Below are 20,140 nucleotides of genomic sequence, written 5' to 3'. Positions count from 1 at the left end.
TGAAGGGAGGAACGGCTGTGACTATTGGTTTAATATGTGAGTGTATTTTGTTATCTAGGAGTTTGTGTTGTAAAATTATATAAGAACTTGAATGTAAAATGGAGGAGCCAAAATTAAAATGGGCAATAAAAATAATGAATGTGTTATACTTGAAGCTACTGTACATGGGAAAGGTAGTACCGCTAACATTAATCTTAGTCTCATCCTATATGGCATATTTTCTATCCCTAAGATATGGATTTTTTATATATATTTTAGAATTTTAAGAACTTATTTTATAAATAGGCACCCTAAAAAATTTCTTTCGAGAATAGACTCTTTTTCGACATCAATGACATTAGTGACGTCCCACTAGCCTCCCCGTGAAAACTAAGTCACTTGTATGAAGGGGGTCGGTGCTAATGCCATTGACGCCAAGGATCTATTTATAAAAAAGTAAAAATGATCTATTTGTAATAATAAAAAATATTAACTAAATATAGCCTCAATGTCAATGACACTAGCTCTAAGGAACTATTTGTAAATAGTTTTTTTAATTACAGATAAATCATTTTTTAAAAAATATAAATAGGTTATCAGTGCTAATGTCATTGGCCCCTCGCTCTTAACATAAGTGACCTAGCTTTCACGACGAGGCTAGAGAGATGACGCTAGCGTTAGTATGTTGAATCACGACATCAATGATAATGACGTTGAAAAAGTTCCATTCTCGAAATAAGTTTTATCACTGATCTACTTATAAAATATTTTTTTTGAAAGAAAAAGACAAAAGGGAAAATTCAGTCCCCGAGACCACTTCTAGTTGTGGTTTTGCGTTGTTCATGGCTGAAAAGCCCAATCAAACGTGCAAGGACTATAGCCGTCAAGACTTTTGCAACTTCACATGGAGTTCCGAAGATCGTCCGGCCCATCTTCCACGCACCACGTTCTTTACAGGGATCAGCTCGGTTCGGTCAAGGAATAATAACCTCTCACGTTCTTGCTCTCGACTTCCGAGAGACGATCTGCCCAAAAATTACTCCCTCCGTCTTATTATAAGGATTTTTAGTTTTTCTTATATTGTTTGATCACTTGTCTTATTTAAAAAATTTATGTAAATATAAAAAACAAAACGTTATGTCTAAAATACTTTGAATAATAAAGTAAGTAAAAAATAAATAATAATTTTAAATTTTTTTGAATTAGACGAGTGGTTAAACAGTGAAAAAAAAACTACGAGCCAACAGCAGCTCGGTGAAACGTGGATTACTCTATACATCACTCATTACTGTTCCCACTTCAAAATAAACCAAATACAAAGGTGGTGTTTGGTTGGAGGGACTAAAGTGGGGCTAAACTTTAGTCCCTCTCACAAAAGTATAAGTTCCTATAAGTTCCTATGGTAGGAACTTATACTTTTGTGAGAGGGACTAAATTTAGTCCCTAATTCCCAAACACTCCCAAAATATAACATATTTTAATAATATATATAAAAAATTTTAAAGCTGATTTATAGTACCAGTAATAACAGGTACAGAAATGATTCGATCGCCAGACTCGGTTTGTGTTAGCAGCCTTTTTCCATTCCAGCCTTGCAGCAGAGGATTCTGAATCCTCGCCGCTTGACGGCGTCAGGGCAGGTCGCTGGTTTCCGCTAGACCCAGCCACGGCGTGGCGGTCGGTCGGCACGACGCAAACAAGGACAGGCAGATCGGTCGTACTAGTGCATAAACTGTGATGTCTAGATCAGTCGAGCCGAACTGATTGGTTAAGGCCCTGTTTAGTTCTAAACTTTTTCTTCAAACTTCTATCTTTTTCATGTATCAAAATTTTTCTACACACATAAAATTTTAACTTTTCTGTTATATTGTTCTAATTTTAACCAAACCTTTAATTTTGGCGTGAAATCAAACTAGAAAGGCAGCAATGGTTGACGTGAACATACTCATTTGTGACACGAATTCACTATAATCATCCATAAACAAATTTTCTGTTTAGTTCAAACCAAACTTCCCCCGAACTCTCAATTTTCCATCACATCACATCACATCGAAAATTTTTCTACTCACATAAACTCCCAACTTTTTTTCTAAACTACCAATTTTCTCCAAACTTCTCTTCGATTTTAGAAACTAAACATAGCCTTGGTACGGGTTTTCATTAATATCGTCAAATGCTGTCATCATTAGATTCAAGATCCAGGTGTACGTACATCTAATTATGTAACCCAACGAACAAATTAGGTAAAGAGTAATACCACAATTGAATCAAGCAAGTGTACCATGCGGATACACAGCAGTACAGCTTACATTGAGCCAAAGCAACTGCATGTTCTTCTGCGCGTCCAAGAAGAAGCCTCCTCCTGAATCTGAAATTTCTGCTCTGCTCGTTTATTCTCAATGCACAAAATGTACAGATATCAATTCGCAACCAATGAACCAAACCAATATCAATGCTCAAGGAAGAAAAATAAATTTAAAAATGTATTGATCTGTACTGTACGTATACGAAGCTACTCCTCAATATCTCTGTATTTTTAGCTGGTGTATGAATTTGAATCGGTGAAACAAAACGCAAAAAATGGATCTTATTGGGTAGGAATAATCATCTAGCGGAGGCTCCTCTCCATCATCTCGTTGTACTGCAGCCATGAGATTTGCCTCTGTAGCTTCATCTGCGCGTGGAATTTGGCGATGAACTCCTCCGCCTTGGCGTCCACGCCGGCGTCCTCCGTCACGGCGGCGGCGCTCGCCTCCAGCATGGACAGCTCGAGGAGCTGCTCCTCCATCGCGCCGTCGCGGAAGCTCTCGTCGTCCACGCCGCCGCACTCGCCCGGCTCGCCATTGTAGTCGTAATACCCGACGCCGCCGCCGCACTCGGGCTCCGTGTCGCGGCGGGCGAAGAAGTAGCGGTCCTCGTCGCCGTAGAGCCCGGGCGTGTCCGGGACGGCGGGGGCGATGCAGGGGATTAGGCGGAGCACCCGCGCCGACGGCGTGCGGAACCGGAACGCCGGCGTCTCCTCGATCGAGTACTCCCGCTCGCCGTACCCCAGGCGGTCGCCTCGGCCGACGACGCCGAGGCCCACGCCGGCGCGCCGCAGGTTGCTGAGCAGGCGGAGGCTGTGCACCGCGCTGCCCTTCCTCGCCCAGAGCACCGCCAGGCGCAGCAGCCGCCACGCCCGCCTCCCGATCGACGCCTTCTGCTGCTTCTGTTTCTGCTTCGGATTCGCCGCCGCTGCCGCCACCAACGCCATTGCCGCAACCGCAAACACCAGAATTCAGAGGAAGAAAACGACCGCGAAATGCAGCACCCGATCCGCTCTTGCTTTCGCCTAGTAGTTGGTTGATTGATTTCTTCGGAATCGGCGCGTGTGATGTGTGCTGATGTGATGAGATGAGATGATACGAGACGACAAGATGAGGTATTAATAGGTATAGGGGGGGATCTCGCTTTGCGTTGAGGCGAGGCGGGAAGGAAGCGAGCGCGTTAGTTGCTGACATGGCAGTTGGCATCAGCTGGAGGCTGAAGGCCAGGAGAAGATGATTGGGGGGTGGGGCCCGCGGGCCAGGGGAGAGGTTCACCGTTCACACTTTCGGCACGGCCGCGGAATGCGGCGGGTCATGCGAACACGCGTCGCGTCGCTTCGTGCCACTGAAACTGAACGGTGGGGCCCTTGTCGCCCCGACGTGCCGCTCTGTTCACTTCACCCGTTTCGTGCCTTGGATGCACAAACCGAATTCCCTGACACGGTTTGCCCGTCCGGGTAATTATCAGGAATCTAGTAATCGAATTATCAGGAGGATAGTATTCCGAAATTTCACTCTGACAAGTGCCAGAACTTGACGAGTTTTCCTTGATCATTCTCGGTTACTTCCAGAATCCAGCGGCCCCACCAAACGCTATATTTGTAAAATGATGTAAGTCATTCTAACATTTCTCACATCCATATTGATGCTGTGAAATGGAGAAAGTAGTAATTTGTAAATAGAACTTTTATATATGTATTCTTAGCGATCTAAAAGCAAAGGCTGAAAAAATAAACTTCAATAAAAAAACTTTAAAAACATCTTTAAATTTAAGGTTGAAAATTTAAATTTTGGTTGATAAGTACTCCCTCCATACTCGTAAAGGAAGTCGTTTAGGACAGCGACACAGTCTCCAAAACACAACTTTGATTTCTTATTTCTATAAAAGTATTTATTGAAAAGTGATATATGTATACTTTTATGAGAGTATTTTTCAAGACAAATCTATACATATAATTTTTATATTTTCAAACTCAACAACTTAAGAGTTATTCATGATTTATATTCTTAAGATTTGACTTAAACATTGTTCTAAACGACTCTCTAAGTACGGAGGGAGTATAAGCATAGACGAAAAGATAAGAGTTCCGGCTCATGTTTGCCTCGATCTCGTCACTTGCATTTACTGCAATCGGGAAACAGATGCCGCTGCCCGGCTAGCCCTACAACGTTGCTGCGTCAGTAACAATTTCGTAATGATACCCCAAAGTATCCAATGTCCAAGGGTAACAGCGCACCATGCTCGGTAGCTGGCTGCTGCTCGTCAGTGGGGAACATGGCTTCCTCGATTGATTAAGATGTGAACCGCGTAGCGCTCTGCCATGAGCTGCAAGTCTGCAACCACCATAACAGCGTAATTTCCGCGGCTGCGCCCGTTTCAGAATGGCACTAGTTTACTCCGAGTCAAGCCTCACTGGGATACAGCTTATCATATGCAAGGCAGCAAGGCCAGGTGACCAGGCACAGGTAAAATCGTATACGGACACCCAGCAACCAATGCAGATGACCTGGCCTGTACTGCTGTACAAAGCGACCGAACAGGCTTAAATCAGAGCATGGCTACACACGTGAAATTTTTTCAGGTCTTACCACGGATTGAAATGTACGGAGTACTAAAAACGAACTGGCTCAAACACTGTTAACGTTGTAGCCTAACAGGAAGCTTCCCAGAAATTCAAGCAACCTGAAAACACCAAAGGAATTCCATGCCACTGATCCATGGGGTCACATGGTATGTATCTCCGGAGCAAGCTGACAGCCAGAAACAGTGGTCACAAGCTGGAAAATCAATTTTCAGTCAAGGCAAGCAGCTGCATGCGGCCACCACCAAACTGCCTATCACAATTGTTGTCACGTAGTGGCAGCCTCGAAAAATCCAGGTCGCTTTCGTGCCAAGGCTCCATTGGAAAGGAGCAGTTCACCTGAAATTTGGTGCCATGTAGAATGGGAGATCTGCAAGTAGTAGAACAATATGATATTTTTGGAGAACAAGCTTAACTGTAACGCTCACTGCTGGCAACCATCATCAGGAGGAGAGAATATCATTTTTTGTCAGTAGCTAATGAAATGCGTGATGCCATTAGCCCGACAGGCATTAGCTGCTTAGCATGAAATGGTGGAGTAGCGGCCACGAAATACCACGAGATTTGCCCACAGTTGCAAGCGAGCCTGGAGCCTGGACCCTGGACAGCACAACATGGACGAGGTGCAGCTTCCTGCCCTGAAAAGAAAAGGAGCAGCTATACGAAACATAATTCAGACCGAAAGGCATTAGAAAAGTGAAGACCCAGTCTGTATGGCCCCAATTAACGGCCTGGAAGATTGCTTTAAATTCCAATTTTATTTCAAAAGAATACTTCAACGTATCTTATAATAAATTTTAAAAACAGGAAGGGTACTAATTTATCCTAAGATTTCCCTTCCTGCTTATGAAAAAAGGACACCTAGTTTGCTTATCAAAATGAAAAGAATGAGCTGGAACCTGGATATAGAAACATGGTAATTTTTAGCACAGTTTCTGGAAATATCACTAAAAATCACTTTTGACTAAATAAATTTAAAAAATGCTCTTCTAGGCTATCTAGTAACCAGGCAAAGAGAACAAACCTCTCCAAGAAGGCTGAAATTCTACTCATTTTGCAAAAGAAAGAAAGAGATTAAATTCTCGAAAGCGTACCAGCCGAGCCGCCAACAACAATAGATTACTTACTTGCACAAATTTAATCTACAAGAGTATAATTGCAATATTCTACAAGAGTACAAGACAACAAATTATGAGACACATAAATGTATACGCCCTGCCACAAAGGCCACAATTTACTCAACAGGCAAAAAAGGTCTGCTCTGATCACTGGTAGACAATGAGTAAAGTGAAATGCACCCAGCCACATAGTCACCATTCAGCAACATGCAAATAAATCTGCCCTGAATAGACGCAGATATGAGAAAAGTGAGATGTTTATAAGAAGTTATGCAAAGGTGTTCAATCCCCAATTACACAGCTTTCAGATTTTATTGTTTGCATTTTCTAGATAAGTAAAAGGAAAAAGTACGAATTACCCCCTCGAACTATTGCGGCTGTCCTCGCCGCCGCTTCCGGTGCGTGTGCGCCGCCGCCGCCGCCTGCTGCCGTGCGCGTGAGAGAGAGAGAGAGAGAGAGAGAGAGGGGAAGAGTGAGAGTGAGAGTGAGAGAGAGAGAGAGAAGAGAGAGAGGAACAATGGAAGAGGATATGACAGGTGGGTCCCATGTTTTTTAATAAATAGAATGTTGACTGGACTGCCACGTGTACGCCACGTAGACCAAAACCACCGCAGATTAGGTCGAGGGGGGTAATTCGTCCGGTTTACATAGTTGGAGGTGAAGAATGTCTGGTTTTGTGGTTCAGGGGGTAATTTGGACGACCACAATAGTGGGGGGGGGGGGTAATTCGTACTTTTTCCTAAGTAAACTAGAGAGCAAATATTTTGCAGGGAATGGATAACATCATTTACCACAATACAACAAAGTAACATTCATCATTAATGTTTTTTTTTCATTCATTCAAATTGATTCATCCTGTCACTTGCTAGGTCATAAATATAAAAGGTTCTGCAGTTCTTTGTTGGTCATATACTGATATACAGCGGTACAGTATTAATATTAACATGTACAAGATGCAATTTTATAGGTGGAAGGGGATACTTGGAACAGATCCTTACATTTGAGTTATGGCAATTCTAAGCTAACACGAGCCTATATCAAAATTTAGCTTTCAATATATAAAATCCAAAATGCACGTGCAACTCTGAGTGCAAAACAAAGAACAATACCTAATCAGCACTTAGTGATTTAAGTTATGTAAGCATGTCATGAATTTATTAAGATAAAACTTTCTGTGAGTGACTGTACAATGGGTCTCACCATATAAACAAACACTGGTATAACTCGTTCTGAATCATACTGCATTTTTAGGTTAGGGTCTATCAGTTGCTCCTCAAAGGGAGAGATGCTTTGATGAAGTTAGGAATTACAGGGAAAAAATATACACAACCTGCTAGATGTTACATGATTGCTTTTGTACTAGTCTACACGAACACAATTAATCATCTTTGGTTGGTAAATACAAATATATAATCTTTCTGAAAATAAACAGTAAGAGAAAATTTGTGATAACCTCAGATTATTCAGCCTTTCAAATGTAACAATTCATTTGCTCGATCAGACTCCCAAAAGGACACTACAGATATGAAACTGGCTCACAGTTTCACTTAGCAGATTGTGACCATCAGCATTTGCAGAAAATATTAGTACATAGTACTTGAAGACAACATTTCTAAGTTCCAGAAAAGTTTTCCTGCAGTTCTCTACAAGGAAACATGCAAACTAGATACTAGTGATATAATTTCAGATGCCATTAGCCCTTGAATTGCCACTCCCTACGGCACATTGGGCAAAGTGGTGTGGATGTTTGAGAATTGACCCACTTGAGTATGCAGTGGAGATGGAAAGCGTGGTTGCAGGAGCCCCAGATGAGCGGGCAATCGTCGCCGGGGAACTTACAATCAGGGCAGCAGCCGTCGAATGCCATCCTGCATATACCACAGGTTTCATCCTGGGCGTCCCATGTCCAAGAAGCCACCGAATGCCACTGAAGAATCTTGACCTTCATCTTGGTACCTGGTACACAATAAGGGAGGTGGATTCGTGAGCAGCTATTTAGATATCAGGCGCGAGGGTTCAGTTGCGCTTCTGAAAATTTTGCAAAGCAAGCTGCCATTCGAGTAATAAAATCAAATCAAATATGCGACTATATGTGTGGATTGGAGTGGCCACAGACAAGCAAAAAATAACACAAGGATTTGATTGCTGGTAGCAAGCGACAAATCATTGGAAAAAGCAATCTAGCTATGTTAGGGCTTCCGTCTCAACAGAAGAAATCGGCCTAGACGGGATACGCCTCAGTCCATTGGAGGGGAGGGGAGAAGAGCCCCTTCGCCTTCGAGGTGACGCGGCGTCGGTGGGAGTAGCACGGCCGCACGCGGCGCTCCTTCGACAGCTCCGGGGGGAAGACGGATTCGGTAGCGCCGGACTCCCGAGGGTCGGGGCCAAGAGAGAGTGGGACAAGAGGAACGGGGGAGCCACAGCCGAGGGGATGGTGCCTGGTGTTTACCTGCGGAGCGGAGAGGAAGCCTTGAGCTCCGCCGCCGCCGCCTGCTCGCCGGCGAATCGGGGAGTGAGAGTGGAGAGAGCTGGAGCAGTGGTGGATCCTGCCGGCTCCGTCTCCTCCTCCGGCTCCGCTCGCGTGTGCGGCTAGTGATTTCGCCGTTACACCGATACGTGGGCCGGAATGCCCGAGATGCCACCGTGGCCCAATGCCCGCGCGCGGGCCGAGATGACGGCCTCGTTGGTGGATGCCGCGATGCGGCCGCAAGTTTGGATGGACCGGGCCTCTAACCCTTACATGGGCTCTTTCGGCCCAAATATCACTGATGTTAGTTACGCCTGTGTGTTGTTTCATGAATTTTTTTTATTTATAATTTTTTTTATTAAAAGTTTTACAAAAATAATTTTCCATTTTGAAAATTGACGGAAGGAGTCGCCTACCGCCCTCTGGGAGGGCGATTTTTAAAAATCGCCCTCTCAGAGGGCGGCGAAAATGACGTGGCAGACGGCCGTTCGCTCTCGGGCGACGGCCGTCAACGAAATTTGCAGGCGGCCCCCTTGCCGCCCTCCGCTAGGGCGATTTTATACTGTGCGGGGGGCCGCTTGCAAATTGGCGGCGAGGGGGGCATGGAATTTTGCAGGCGGCCCCCTTGCCGCCCTCCGTTAGGGCGATTTTGTACTGTGGGGGGGGCCGCCTGCAAATGGGCGGCGAGGGGGCATGGAATTTTGCAGGCGGCCCCCTTGCCGCCCTGGGGGAGGGCGATTTTTGCCTCTCCCCCTATAAAGCCCAGTCCCTCCTCTGTGAAATTTCATTATATTCACTAAAAATCCAAAAAAAACAAAAGAGAGAGAGGGGAGGGCAGCAGAAGGGGAGCGGCGAAGCCCTACTGGTTCGCTCAATTCATCACAGGTATGCTCCCATACATCTTTTGCATTTGTACTAATATGTTATGTTTGAGTATATATGTTGCGTTTTAGTTTTAGTTCCATATATTTTAGCACATCTGTAGCACACAGCACATATGTGTAGATCCAAAGCATAGAATATAATAGTATGAATTGAGACATAGACAGTAGTGTTAATTGTAAGATGTAGTTTAGTTTGATCTGGAGAATGTAACGTAATTTTAGAAATTTAGAGAACAATATTGTAGAGAATGTAACTTAGGGCGTAGTACAGAAATGCGAGGTTAACGCAGTTATTGTTTTCATCAGGCACAATGTCAAGTAAGGTCACATTTCAGATAGTTCACGGTGAAGGAAATATTAGATTTGGTCCAGATGGTGTTGATCTGTCAGATTTTGTAATGACATCTAAGGGCATCGATAGGCCTGCGGAGAGAACATTTCAGTCAATTTATAGTTGGTTGTTGAGAGGATTTAGAATAGACCAAGAAGTCTACACAATGTCAGTGTCAGTTGTAGTGAGTCGTGCAACAGAAGGTTATTTTTGGGAACTAATGCCGATGGACAGCACTGATGCTTGGAGACGGTATGTGGAAATGGCTTTTGAACGGTCATGGCCCCTCGTTATATTTGTGTCGGTACAAGAGAAAGATATAAATGTTTCAATGCAAACCGAAGATGTAGAGGGTCCTATCAATGCAGGGGATGTTGTTGGACCATCGATGCAAAATGAGGAAAATCAACCAAGGGAGAAGCAGGCTATGGGCATGGCGGATGAGGGGGAGAGAGTCGGTATAATTGTTGATGAAATGGAGAGGGAAGATTCGGATAATGAGGAAGTGGACGACGACGCATCATCCGATGAGGAAGGTGATGTAATGGCCACTGATTGGGCAAATGAGGACTTCTCTGGACTTGTTATATCAGAGGGTGATCATGTACCCTGGGAGTATAAGGAGAACGAGGTAATTGAGGGTGCAAGATATGCTCATAAGGATGAGATGAAGGAGGCGGTGAAGCATTGGGCAGTTTCCTTGCAGAGAGAGTTTAGGGTGGTCAAGTCAACAAATTATGTGTATGAAGTGAGGTGCATGAAGGAAGATTGTCCGTGGCGTGTCCATGCATATAAGGGTAAATGGAATGATTATTGAAAAGTTAGCATTGTGTCCGAGCACAAGTGCTACTTACAAGGGGTGGAGAAGTATCACCGAAACATCACTTCAGCTTTTGTGGCAAGTGAGATGTACAGCAGTGTTGTTGGTAACATTGGCTTTGAACCAAAATCAATTATTAGGCACATCGAGAACAAATTCAAGTACACCATAAGCTATGCAAAGGCCTGGAGAGCCAAACAAAAGATCATTGAGATGAGGTATGGCACATTTGAAGCTTCTTATGATAATTTGCCTCGTTTGTTAGCCACCATTGCCCAGAGGAATAATAATACGTACTATGACCTACATACATTTACATCGGTTGATGATCGAACAAAGAGTGTGCTGCAAAGAGCCTTTTTCTCATTGGGTGCTTGCATCAATGCTTTTGTGCATTGTCGACCTGTTCTATGCATAGATGGAACTTTTATGACAGGTAAATACCGAGGTCAGATATTGACAGCAATTGGGTGTGATGGGAACAACCAGGTTCTACCTATGGCTTTTGCATTTGTAGAGAGTGAGAACACTGAAAGCTGGTACTGGTTCCTAGAGAGAGTGCACATTGCAGTGGTGCGTATGAGGCCCAACGTTTGCCTTATACATGATCGTCATGCGGGTATGTTGCGGGCTATTGACTACTTGCAGAACGGTTGGGATGAGAAGGGACTTCCAGCTAAGTGGCCTGATGTTCGGAGTCGGTGGTGCATGCGTCACATGGGTGCAAATTTCTACAAGCAATTCAAGAACAAGCATCTTATGGAGCTCTTTAAGAGGCTCTGTGCACAGAACCAAGAGAAGAAATTTAATGAGTTGTGGGACAAGTTGGATGAGTTGACAACGAAGCAAACAGATGAGCAATCTCGCAGACCACTAGTTGAAGGTGACGAGCCTCCCATACCTCTTGGTGCATTATATGATGACCCACCAACAATGAGAAGGAGGTCAGGGTCGTCCATCAGAAATTTCACTCAGTGGATTGAGAATGAGCCTAAGGAGAAGTGGTCTCTATTGTTCGACACCGATGGATCTCGGTATGGCATAATGACAACCAATTTGGCAGAGGTGTACAACTGGGTAATGCGAGGAGTTCGGGTACTTCCATTGGTTGCTATTGTTGAATTCATCCTTCACGGCACGCAAGCGTACTTTAGGGATCGATACAAGAAAATTGGTCCGTCCATGGCCGATGACAACATAGTGTTTGGCAACGTAGTGACAAAGTACATGGAAGATAAAATCAAAAAGGCACGGAGACATCGAGTTGTTGCTCAAGGCACACAAGTGCATCGGTATGAAATAATATGTGTTGATAGGAGCAGGCGTGGTATCTATCGCAAGCAAGCCGTGCAGGAATGTGTCTTGAAGGCGGATGGTGGATGTACCTGCAGTTGTATGAAGCCGAAGCTTCATCACCTTCCTTGCTCACACGTTCTTGCTGCTGCCGGTGATTGTGGCATATCTCCCAATGTGTACGTCTCAAATTATTTCAGGAAAGAAGCAATCTTTCATACATGGAGTGAGGAGATATATGGGTTCGGGATCTCAGGATCTTACACAACGCTGAGTGCCCAAGTTTTTTATATTCCAGATCCATCTAAGTTAAGGGTGAAAAAGGGTCGACGCCAAACTAGACGCATCAGAAATGATATGGATGAGTCAGAAGCAGGTGGGAGGACTTTACGCTGCAGCAAGTGTGATCTGCGCGGCCATACTTACAAGAAATGCCCGAAGAATGCAGAAGTTCCAAGCGGCGCAGATGCTAGTCCATCTGGACAGGCAAGTGATGGTAGGCGACCACCTGGTGAAGGAACAACAAGCAGGCGCGCAAGGCCAAGGCGTCGTCGCGCAGCAGGCGATTCCATGGTGTAACAATGCTTTCGATTTAGGAAATAAAATGCTGTTGTGATGTAATGAGTGTTCGGACTAAATACTTCTATCGTGTAATTTCAATTCAATGTTGTTGTAATGAGTACCTCCGACTATTGTTGTACTAGTAGTATTGCGAATTATTCGGTGTTGTATCATAATGTTATCGTGATGAGTGTTCGGACTAAACACTTTTGTTTGTTTGTACTCTTGTTTAATATGTGTTAGTAATTCGCTTAGTTCAACATTTATTACTTATGTTGAACTAATTATTTATATGTTTCTGATCAACCTATTTGATGCAGGTATGGCGTACGACACACCGGCGCTGTTGAACCGTGGGATTGACAGGAACCACCGCTCGTTCCTGTCAGCAGTCGAGGGTGCACAGCTCGGCACCTTCCGTCCACGCACGTCGCGCGAGTGGTTGCGTGTCGACCCCCGTCACGTTCCTTGGTACGCGTATGTTCACATTTCAACTCAACTTTGCTTTGTGTTGTACTTATGTTTGAAGTTTGCTCTATACAGGTTGCGTGCGGCAGGCCTTCTACCACTTTGTAGGCTTGTTGAGGCGGCGGCGGACGACCGTGACCCAGCGAAGCGGTGGGATGCAGATCGGTCACTCCTTGCCGCTCTTGTAGACCGCTGGAGACCTGAGACGCACACGTTCCACCTTCCCTGTGGGGAGATGGCTCCGACACTGCAGGACGTGTCGTACCTGCTCGGGCTACCGCTGGCGGGAGCAGCAGTTGGTCCCGTGGACGGTGTTTTTGGGTGGAAGGAGGATATCACTGCGCGCTTCGAGCAGGTGATGCGCCTTCCACACCTAGGACCGACCACCACCCTTCCTCCGTACTCTACAGTCGGGCCTAGCAAGGCTTGGTTGCTCCAGTTCACTGTAAGTAAATAAGTTGTTATTATCATACGTGCTTATTTGCGACCGAATGATTGTTTTGTACTAATATTTCATTCTTAATTGTAGGCGGACCTTCTGCACCCTGACGCTGATGATTACTCGGTCCGACGCTCCCTTGAGGCGTACCTGTTGTGGTTGTTCGGGTGGGTGATGTTCACTAGCACCCACGGGCACGCTGTGGACTTCCGGCTGGTCCACTACGCACGGTCCATCGCGGATGCTCAGCCACAGGACGTGCCGCAGTGGAGCTGGGGTTCTGCCGTGCTAGCAGCCACGTACCGTGCCCTCTGTGAGGCGTGCACGAAGACTGACGCGGGAGCGATCATCGCTGGCTGCCCTATGTTGCTTCAGCTTTGGGCAGCCGAGAGGTTTGCCATAGGTCGACCAGTGGTGGACAGCGCACCCTACGGGGTTGGTCGCAGCGCGCAGTGGCCAGAGGACGGTCCCACGATGGGGACTTACTGGTGTCGACGTGGGGTTAGTGCAACTTCGCTGCGTTATAAGTTTATCAGTCGTCTTTTTTTTTCTTCACATAACATGTCTAATTCCGATCATGTTTATTGCAGCGTCGTTACGCTCACGTCCAGGTGAGACGTGGTTACCCGGACTTCGTGTTCAAGTTTGACCGTCTCCAGCCGAGCGACGTCATCTGGGAGCCGTACACAGAAGAGGCCGTCGCTGCGAGAGCACCGCTAGGACTTTCGTCCTTGTGCACACGCGACCAGGCTTACTGGCTCACCGTCCTGCCGATGGTGTTCGACATTTTCGTTGAGCCTCACTGCCCGCAGCGTGTGATGAGACAGTTCGGACTTAGGCAGGTGTTTCCGGGCAACGTGCAGCCGACCGTCCTCCCTGCCGACCACTCGTGAGTTCGGATTGTTCATTTCTAAATTTTTATGATAATTACTTCATCGAGCCATATAATTTACCTCTCTTCACAGGTTGACTCGACGGGGACAGCTAGCAGGCGCACTTTGGGCTCCACGTGTACAGCAGTACGTTGACGACTGGGTGTTAGCTACAGAGGAGGTGATCAACGAGCTCTTCCCACACACGGAGGAGAACTACCGTGACTACCTTCGTTGGTACCTTCCTCGCACTCGTGCGCGTGTGACCTTCACTCCAGACGCCCCAGAGCCGCACGTTGCCGCTGTCACGGACGCGTATCCCACGCACCGTGACCGAGACTACTTCGTGGCGGTACATCCAATTTGTATTACTTCTTACACTTATTTCATTTATCTTGCATAATATAGGACAACTACTGAATTTGTTATTTCCATCTTGCATAGGCTGATGCCGCACGGGATATCAGTGCCGATATCACCGCAGTCCAAGTGAGGTTGAACAGAGGTTTGCACTTGACTGACGTTGAGCAGAGGGTGACCTTCGACCGGATGCAGGAGAAGATGCGTGCGGTCATGCGCGTCTTCTCCTGTCGCAGCGCCGTGGACGTCGTACCTCCAGCTGGTCCGGTACAACCACGGCCTCGCGCGCCTACCGTCGGAGCAGGACCTCGACCTACGGCACCTATTTCGCACGGTACTGCTCAGCCCAGAGGTTTCTTAAGTTTTGTTTCTGTTTTTGTACGAAAACATCACCCCGTCGTAACTTGATGATCCATCCTCGCAGGACCTCGTTTGCCTTCGAGCGCCCCTAGCTTCGGATCAGTGCGACCTACAGCACCGGTTTCGCACGGTACAGTTCAGCCCAGATATTAGTTCATTTTTGTTTCAGCTTTTGCACGATTATGTCACCATGTTTTAACTGCACGTTTCCTCATCGCAGGACCTCGTCTGCCTTCGAGCGCGTTCGCAGGCACGACCGGCGCTTCCACGAGCTCCGCAGGGGCGTTCGCCACCTCTTCGGGCGCGTTCGCCAGCTCTTCCTCTCACGGAGCGTCGATCCCTCGCCCACACGGTACTTTACTTTTTATTAATACTGTTAAATACCTGTACGAAACTGATGGTCCTTGTCCAGCAGGATTTGCAGCCGGGATCTTCGGTACTGGGGCCTCTTCGTCTCACGCCGGTAGGACTGGTCCTACTAGCCAGTTCTACGACGACGACTTGCACGGTGCAGACCACCACGACGTACTAGGCTCCTCTCAGCTTGGAGGAGCTCCAGAGGCGCACACTCAGGAGCAGCCAGAGGTCACACCTGTACAGGCAGGACGGGTTGGCCGTGCCGTACCCCCGGACCGACTCACGTACTCCCACGGGCACATTAGGGCGCAGGGTAGGAGGGACAGGGGTAAGAGGCCTCGTCAGTAGTGTTCTACCTCTTCAGTCCTTATGTGACCGTTTCTTTTGGCTTACAAACTTGTAAAGCAGTACTACTTTTGCTATTACTACTGCAGTACTACTTGTGTTTGTCTCGTCTACATAGTTCTTTTCATTCATATGGTGCTAGAACAACTTATGCTCACGACAACACACTTTCGGCGCTGCACGGTAGTGTCAGATCCAGTAGCGCGCACAATCCACAACAGCACACATGAAAAGCGGCAGCTCGAGTTATCACTATCAACTTTCGGCGCTGCCTGTTTACATAAAGTGAATCACGCCCACGCGTGATCGTCTTGTCACATCTAATGAATAATGTATCTCATTGAGTTCACATATATTCCAGTGAAAACGACGCTATATAATTGACAATCTGAAGGCAATCTCTTCATATCTTCTTTCCCACTAGCACACAACACACGAAAATGGAAGCCTATTCATTGGTAATACGTAATCTAGATTTGAGATTATGTAGAACATTCTTCACTACAATTTTACATTTTGGCAGCAAACCAAATATGATCAAATGCAATTTTACCTTACCAAATATTTGGTCGTGAAGAAAAATTTTAATCTTGTATAGTTTTCAATATAAAAAGATTTGATAACTATTGATATTTATACAAAAATATAGAGCACAGTACAAAATCGCCCTTGCGGAGGGCGGCAAGGGGGCCGCCTGCAAAATTCCATGCCCCCTCGCCGCCCATTTGCAGGCGGCCCCCCGCACAGTACAAAATCGCCCTCGCGGAGGGCGGCAAGGGGGCCGCCTGCAAAATTCCATGCCCCCCCTCGCCGCCCATTTGCAGGCGGCCCCCCGCACAGTACAAAATCGCCCTCGCGGAGGGCGGCAAGGGGGCCGCCTGCAAATTTCGTTGACGGCCGTCGCCCGAGAGCGAACGGCCGTCTGCCACGTCATTTTCGCCGCCCTCTGGGAGGGCGATTTTTAAAAATCGCCTTCCCAGAGGGCGGTAGGCGACTACTTCCGTCAATTTTCAAAATGGAAAATTATTTTTGTAAAACTTTTAATAAAAAAAATTCGTTGTTTCATCCAGCAAGCAACACGATTACACGACACGTCGACCCGTCCATGTAAAGGCACAATGTCACACAGCTATCGTGTCAGTGCAACAACGAAACGGCCCAGTCGGATTAAAGATGGCACTGGCGTTGCAGATCAATTCTACCTACCGGGAAAACAAAACTGTGGCGGTTGGTACAGGAAATTAATCGCTTCCCGTCAACCTGCTCCCTTCCATCCGTAGTGGCACCTGCTGCTGTTCTCGTTGTGCTGGGCCTGTCACGGCATACAGTACGTACGTCTCGTATTCGCAAACCTCTCCAACCGGCCTAATTTCCGGCAAAGGCAGGGCCACCCTCTCCAGCTGCAGTGACAGCCATCGTCTCCAGCTGCAGTTGATGGTAATGGTAGTCGATGGTCTGATTGACGCTGATGCTAGTGCGTATGGGTCTTGACGTCTGCTTTTCATCAAAGGAAAGTAATACTCGTCTGCTAGTAGTAGTAGGAATGATCAGCGTTCGTTGAACTCTGTCTCCTGAGTAATTAGTTTCCTAATTAAACTTTGGATATCGTCCTGTACAGGTCATTGTGCTTGATTAGTCTGCCTTAAATCAGGAATATAACAAAATTGACACCTAGTGTATGACAAATGCCATATATATACTATAATAAGCAGGGCAAATATTTGTCAGGCTTGTAATAAGATGGCACAAGCAACAACAGTTGCCAGGTTTGAGGTTCTCTGTAGTCCTGTACTACCTGTAGGAACATGAGAAACAGGGTAAACTACAACAACTATGCACGTAGTAGCATTGCATTTATATCGTGGATTTGCTGATTTCACCTAAACAGGGTTGCTGAAGGTGCTCTCATTTGGAAATACAATTCAAATGATTTTCCTTCCTCTCCTCTAACTATTCGCTTGATCATGCCTTCATCACGTAGGCTATACAAATGGTAATCTGTCCCAATCCAAAACACTAACGAAAAAGAAGAAGAAGAAGACGACGACCTGGTTATTTGCAAGGTCTTCGTACGAAATCAAAGTATAGGCCTCCACAAGATCACGGACAAACAAGATAGCGATCGATGTCTCATGCAAATGGATCGATTCCTTTGCGAAGATTCAACTCCTCTTAGGAAAATTGTTGAAAAAATTAGGCTAGAATTAGCAGACAGTAACAACAGCATCGGCAAGAGAAGCAATCTCATCAGAAAGCTCCTAACAAGTTTTCTTTTCCTTTCCTATAACCTGACCACCCAAGAACAGTTCCCCTCGGTCTCTTGGACAAATCCTTCCGCATTTTTGGCAGAAAATTAGTAGTAGCGAGTACACTCCTTGCACATGGTTGCAGGCTTGTATCGTGTTCCAACCCAAACTGAACTCCACCAAGATCCCACGGCTCTGAAGAAAACAACAGAACGGAATACAGATCAGATGAGAGAAATTTTGCAGGAACAAATGAATATCTTCGCTTCTTCTTGCAAGCTACTACTACTTCCAAGTAGAACAGTATATTGATAGACCAAAACTAGTGACCAGTTTGTGAGTTGCTGAATTCCTGTGGCTGTCCTTCAATATGCTGAAACTTCTAAAGATGAAACGCAAACAAACCGAAGAAAAGGCTAATGGAATAATTTGGTTCTTGGACAAAAATCCATTGCACAGAGGAAGGATGGGTCTCCACCGTGATCAGGCCCCAAACCAGCCATGGCCGTCACAGCAATCAAGAGAGCGCTTGCTTCGAGGTGATGATAAAATCATCCAAGGAAAAGGATAGGGGGAGAAGAAGTGATCCATACCAGCCATGGATCAACTCGGAGCACTTGGCCTTGATCCAGCGGAAACCCCTGCGGAGGGAGGACTTGACCTTCCCCTCCACCGAGTACGCCTTGTAGCTCGCCACCCGCCGCCGCCTCTTCATCTCCGGGTCGCTGAAGCACCAGGCGGATCCCATGCCTCCTCCCCCGCCCCCAACCTTGGTCACCGGCAGCGGCGGCGGAGGCGACCTCGTGGTGGTGGTGGTGGTGGTGCCCGGGGGCTTGACGACGACGTCGATGCGGCGGTCCCCGTACGGCACCACCTCGCGGCCGTGGTAGGGGCGGTCGTGGTCGGCGGGGGCCCCGTAGGCGCGGTACTCGTAGTCGGCGGCGGCGGCGGCCATCGTCGTCGCGCGCGGCTTCCGCTGCCGAGTTGCGCTTCGCTTCGTGTGGGGGAGGGGAGGTGGGAGAAATTCCCAGCGGCTGCCCTCTTAGAATTTTTTTTCGCCCTGCGGGTTTCCGAGTCGAAAATTTTTTAGATAATGGATTTATATTAGAAAAAAAAAGTACGTATTACCTATGAACAATCGCGGTCGTTCGAGTTACCTCCTCAACTCTAATACCAGTTATTTTTAACCCTAAACTTTACAAATCGGATGAATTACCCCCCTATGTCGATCCAGGGCAGTTTTGATCCTACGTGGATGCATACATGGCACTCTAGTCAGCAAAACAAATAAAAAAGATATGGGACCCGCTTGTCAGCCAAAAACAAATAAAACATGGTGGGACCCACCTCTCTCTTTCCCTTTTCCCTTCCTCTCAATCTCTCTCTCTCTCTCAGATGTCGCCGGGAGCGGCGACTAGGTAGCCGGCGATGGGCGAGGTGGGCGGTAGGCATGGCTGAGAGCGAGCGATGGGCGTGGCGGGGGCGGGCGTGGTAGGAGCGCGGCGTCGCGGCGGAGGGAGTCGCACTCGAGGCGGAGGGCGTCCTGGCGGGAGCGGAGGGCGGTGTCGGTGGCCGCGTCCATGACGGCGACGCACGAGATGGAGCTGCACAGGAGGGCCACGGCCGCCACTCATCCCTTTCCCCTCTCCTTCTCTTCCGATTCCCTCTCCTTTCCAGTGTAGCGACGGTGGTCGGGCTGAGAAGGCGGCGACGGCGGTCCGAGCGAAGAAGATGGCGGCGGCGGCGGCGGTGGTTCGGGTAGCTATATGTACATGAGGCAGGCAGGCAGGCAGCAAGTAAGGTGTTGATAAGAGAGAAGAAGAAGAGCATATCATGCAACTAGGAGTAGGTAGGACGGGCAGCCGGCTGCTCCTCGTCTTTGTAGTAGTTGCAGGTGATGAAGACGCCGCCGTTGAAGCACTCGGCGCGGGCGCAGCCGATCCTGGTGAAGTTGAGTCAAACCATGAAGACGAAGTGGCCGCACTTGTGGAAGTCGACGCCGGCGGTGCAGTTGCCGGTGTCCCTGTCGTACAAGTGCTCCTCGTACAAGTGCCGCTTGGGCAATCTTTGCCTCCGCCGCCGGACTCCCAGGCAACTGAGGCAAGCTCCGCCTCCGCCGCCGACCACGCGGGCGATCTCCGCCTCCACAGACGGAGTTCCGGACGAGCTTCGCCTCCGCCGTCGGTCGTCTGAGAGTGTGCCCCTCCTCCGCTGCCAGCCGTCCGAGCACGTGTGCGAGACAACGAGAAAGAGAGAGAGAGGGGGGGATTGGGTTGATGAAGGGTTATGACAGGTGGGCCCCAACGGTTACTTTTTTTCTGACTGGATTGCCACGTTGGCGCCACGTGTACA

General features: G+C 47.4%; 4 protein-coding genes and 1 long non-coding RNA gene across 5 annotated transcripts; 1 reads left to right on the top strand and 4 right to left on the bottom strand.

The window, feature by feature from the left end:
- Positions 1-2,444: 2,444 nt before the first annotated feature.
- LOC4332584 (uncharacterized) lies at positions 2,445-3,374 on the bottom strand. Its single transcript, XM_015773892.3, has one exon. The coding sequence runs from the start codon at positions 3,230-3,232 to the stop codon at positions 2,588-2,590; it is 645 nt and encodes a 214-aa protein (XP_015629378.1). The 5' UTR covers positions 3,233-3,374; the 3' UTR covers positions 2,445-2,587.
- Positions 3,375-4,704: 1,330 nt separating this feature from the next.
- LOC112938211 (uncharacterized) lies at positions 4,705-6,455 on the bottom strand. Its single transcript, XR_003241248.2, has 2 exons — positions 5,284-6,455; positions 4,705-5,206 (listed from the first exon to the last, which is right to left on the bottom strand). It is a non-coding gene; the product is annotated as an uncharacterized lncRNA (long non-coding RNA).
- A 962-nt stretch (positions 6,456-7,417) lies between these two features.
- Positions 7,418-8,554, bottom strand: LOC4332583 (anaphase-promoting complex subunit 11). The gene is made up of 2 exons (XM_015773651.3): positions 8,435-8,554; positions 7,418-7,941 (listed from the first exon to the last, which is right to left on the bottom strand). Exon 2 carries the CDS (start codon positions 7,931-7,933, stop codon positions 7,679-7,681), a length of 255 nt encoding a protein of 84 aa, XP_015629137.1. The 5' UTR covers positions 7,934-7,941; positions 8,435-8,554; the 3' UTR covers positions 7,418-7,678.
- A 4,119-nt stretch (positions 8,555-12,673) lies between these two features.
- Positions 12,674-15,649, top strand: LOC136355584 (serine/threonine-protein phosphatase 7 long form homolog). Its single transcript, XM_066308321.1, has 9 exons — positions 12,674-12,812; positions 12,885-13,254; positions 13,339-13,749; positions 13,839-14,137; positions 14,214-14,472; positions 14,565-14,814; positions 14,905-14,970; positions 15,061-15,192; positions 15,256-15,649. Exons 2-9 carry the CDS (start codon positions 13,045-13,047, stop codon positions 15,543-15,545), a joined length of 1,917 nt encoding a protein of 638 aa, XP_066164418.1. The 5' UTR covers positions 12,674-12,812; positions 12,885-13,044; the 3' UTR covers positions 15,546-15,649.
- Positions 15,650-17,670: 2,021 nt separating this feature from the next.
- Positions 17,671-18,781, bottom strand: LOC4332582 (uncharacterized). Its single transcript, XM_015773423.3, has 2 exons — positions 18,382-18,781; positions 17,671-17,983 (listed from the first exon to the last, which is right to left on the bottom strand). Coding segments are annotated over exons 1-2 (363 nt in total). The 5' UTR covers positions 18,744-18,781; the 3' UTR covers positions 17,671-17,982.
- Between the last annotated feature and the right edge of the window lie 1,359 nt (positions 18,782-20,140).

This window comes from Oryza sativa, chromosome 3 (genome assembly GCF_034140825.1).
Source record: "Oryza sativa Japonica Group chromosome 3, ASM3414082v1".
Taxonomy (NCBI): domain Eukaryota; kingdom Viridiplantae; phylum Streptophyta; class Magnoliopsida; order Poales; family Poaceae; genus Oryza; species Oryza sativa.
This window is presented reverse-complemented; position numbering and strand designations above follow the sequence as displayed.

Bases quoted from the DNA above. Each gene is read 5' to 3' on its own strand.
- LOC4332584 (XM_015773892.3), bottom strand. From the start codon at position 3,232: ATGGCGTTGGTGGCGGCAGCGGCGGCGAATCCGAAGCAGAAACAGAAG.
- LOC4332583 (XM_015773651.3), bottom strand. From the start codon at position 7,933: ATGAAGGTCAAGATTCTTCAGTGGCATTCGGTGGCTTCTTGGACATGG.
- LOC4332582 (XM_015773423.3), bottom strand. From the start codon at position 18,743: ATGGCCGCCGCCGCCGCCGACTACGAGTACCGCGCCTACGGGGCCCCC.
- LOC136355584 (XM_066308321.1), top strand. From the start codon at position 13,045: ATGGCTCCGACACTGCAGGACGTGTCGTACCTGCTCGGGCTACCGCTG. The intron at 14,138-14,213 runs GTGAGTTCGGAT...CTCTCTTCACAG, and splicing joins GTCCTCCCTGCCGACCACTC to GTTGACTCGACGGGGACAGC. The intron at 14,473-14,564 runs GTACATCCAATT...CATCTTGCATAG, and splicing joins ACCGAGACTACTTCGTGGCG to GCTGATGCCGCACGGGATAT.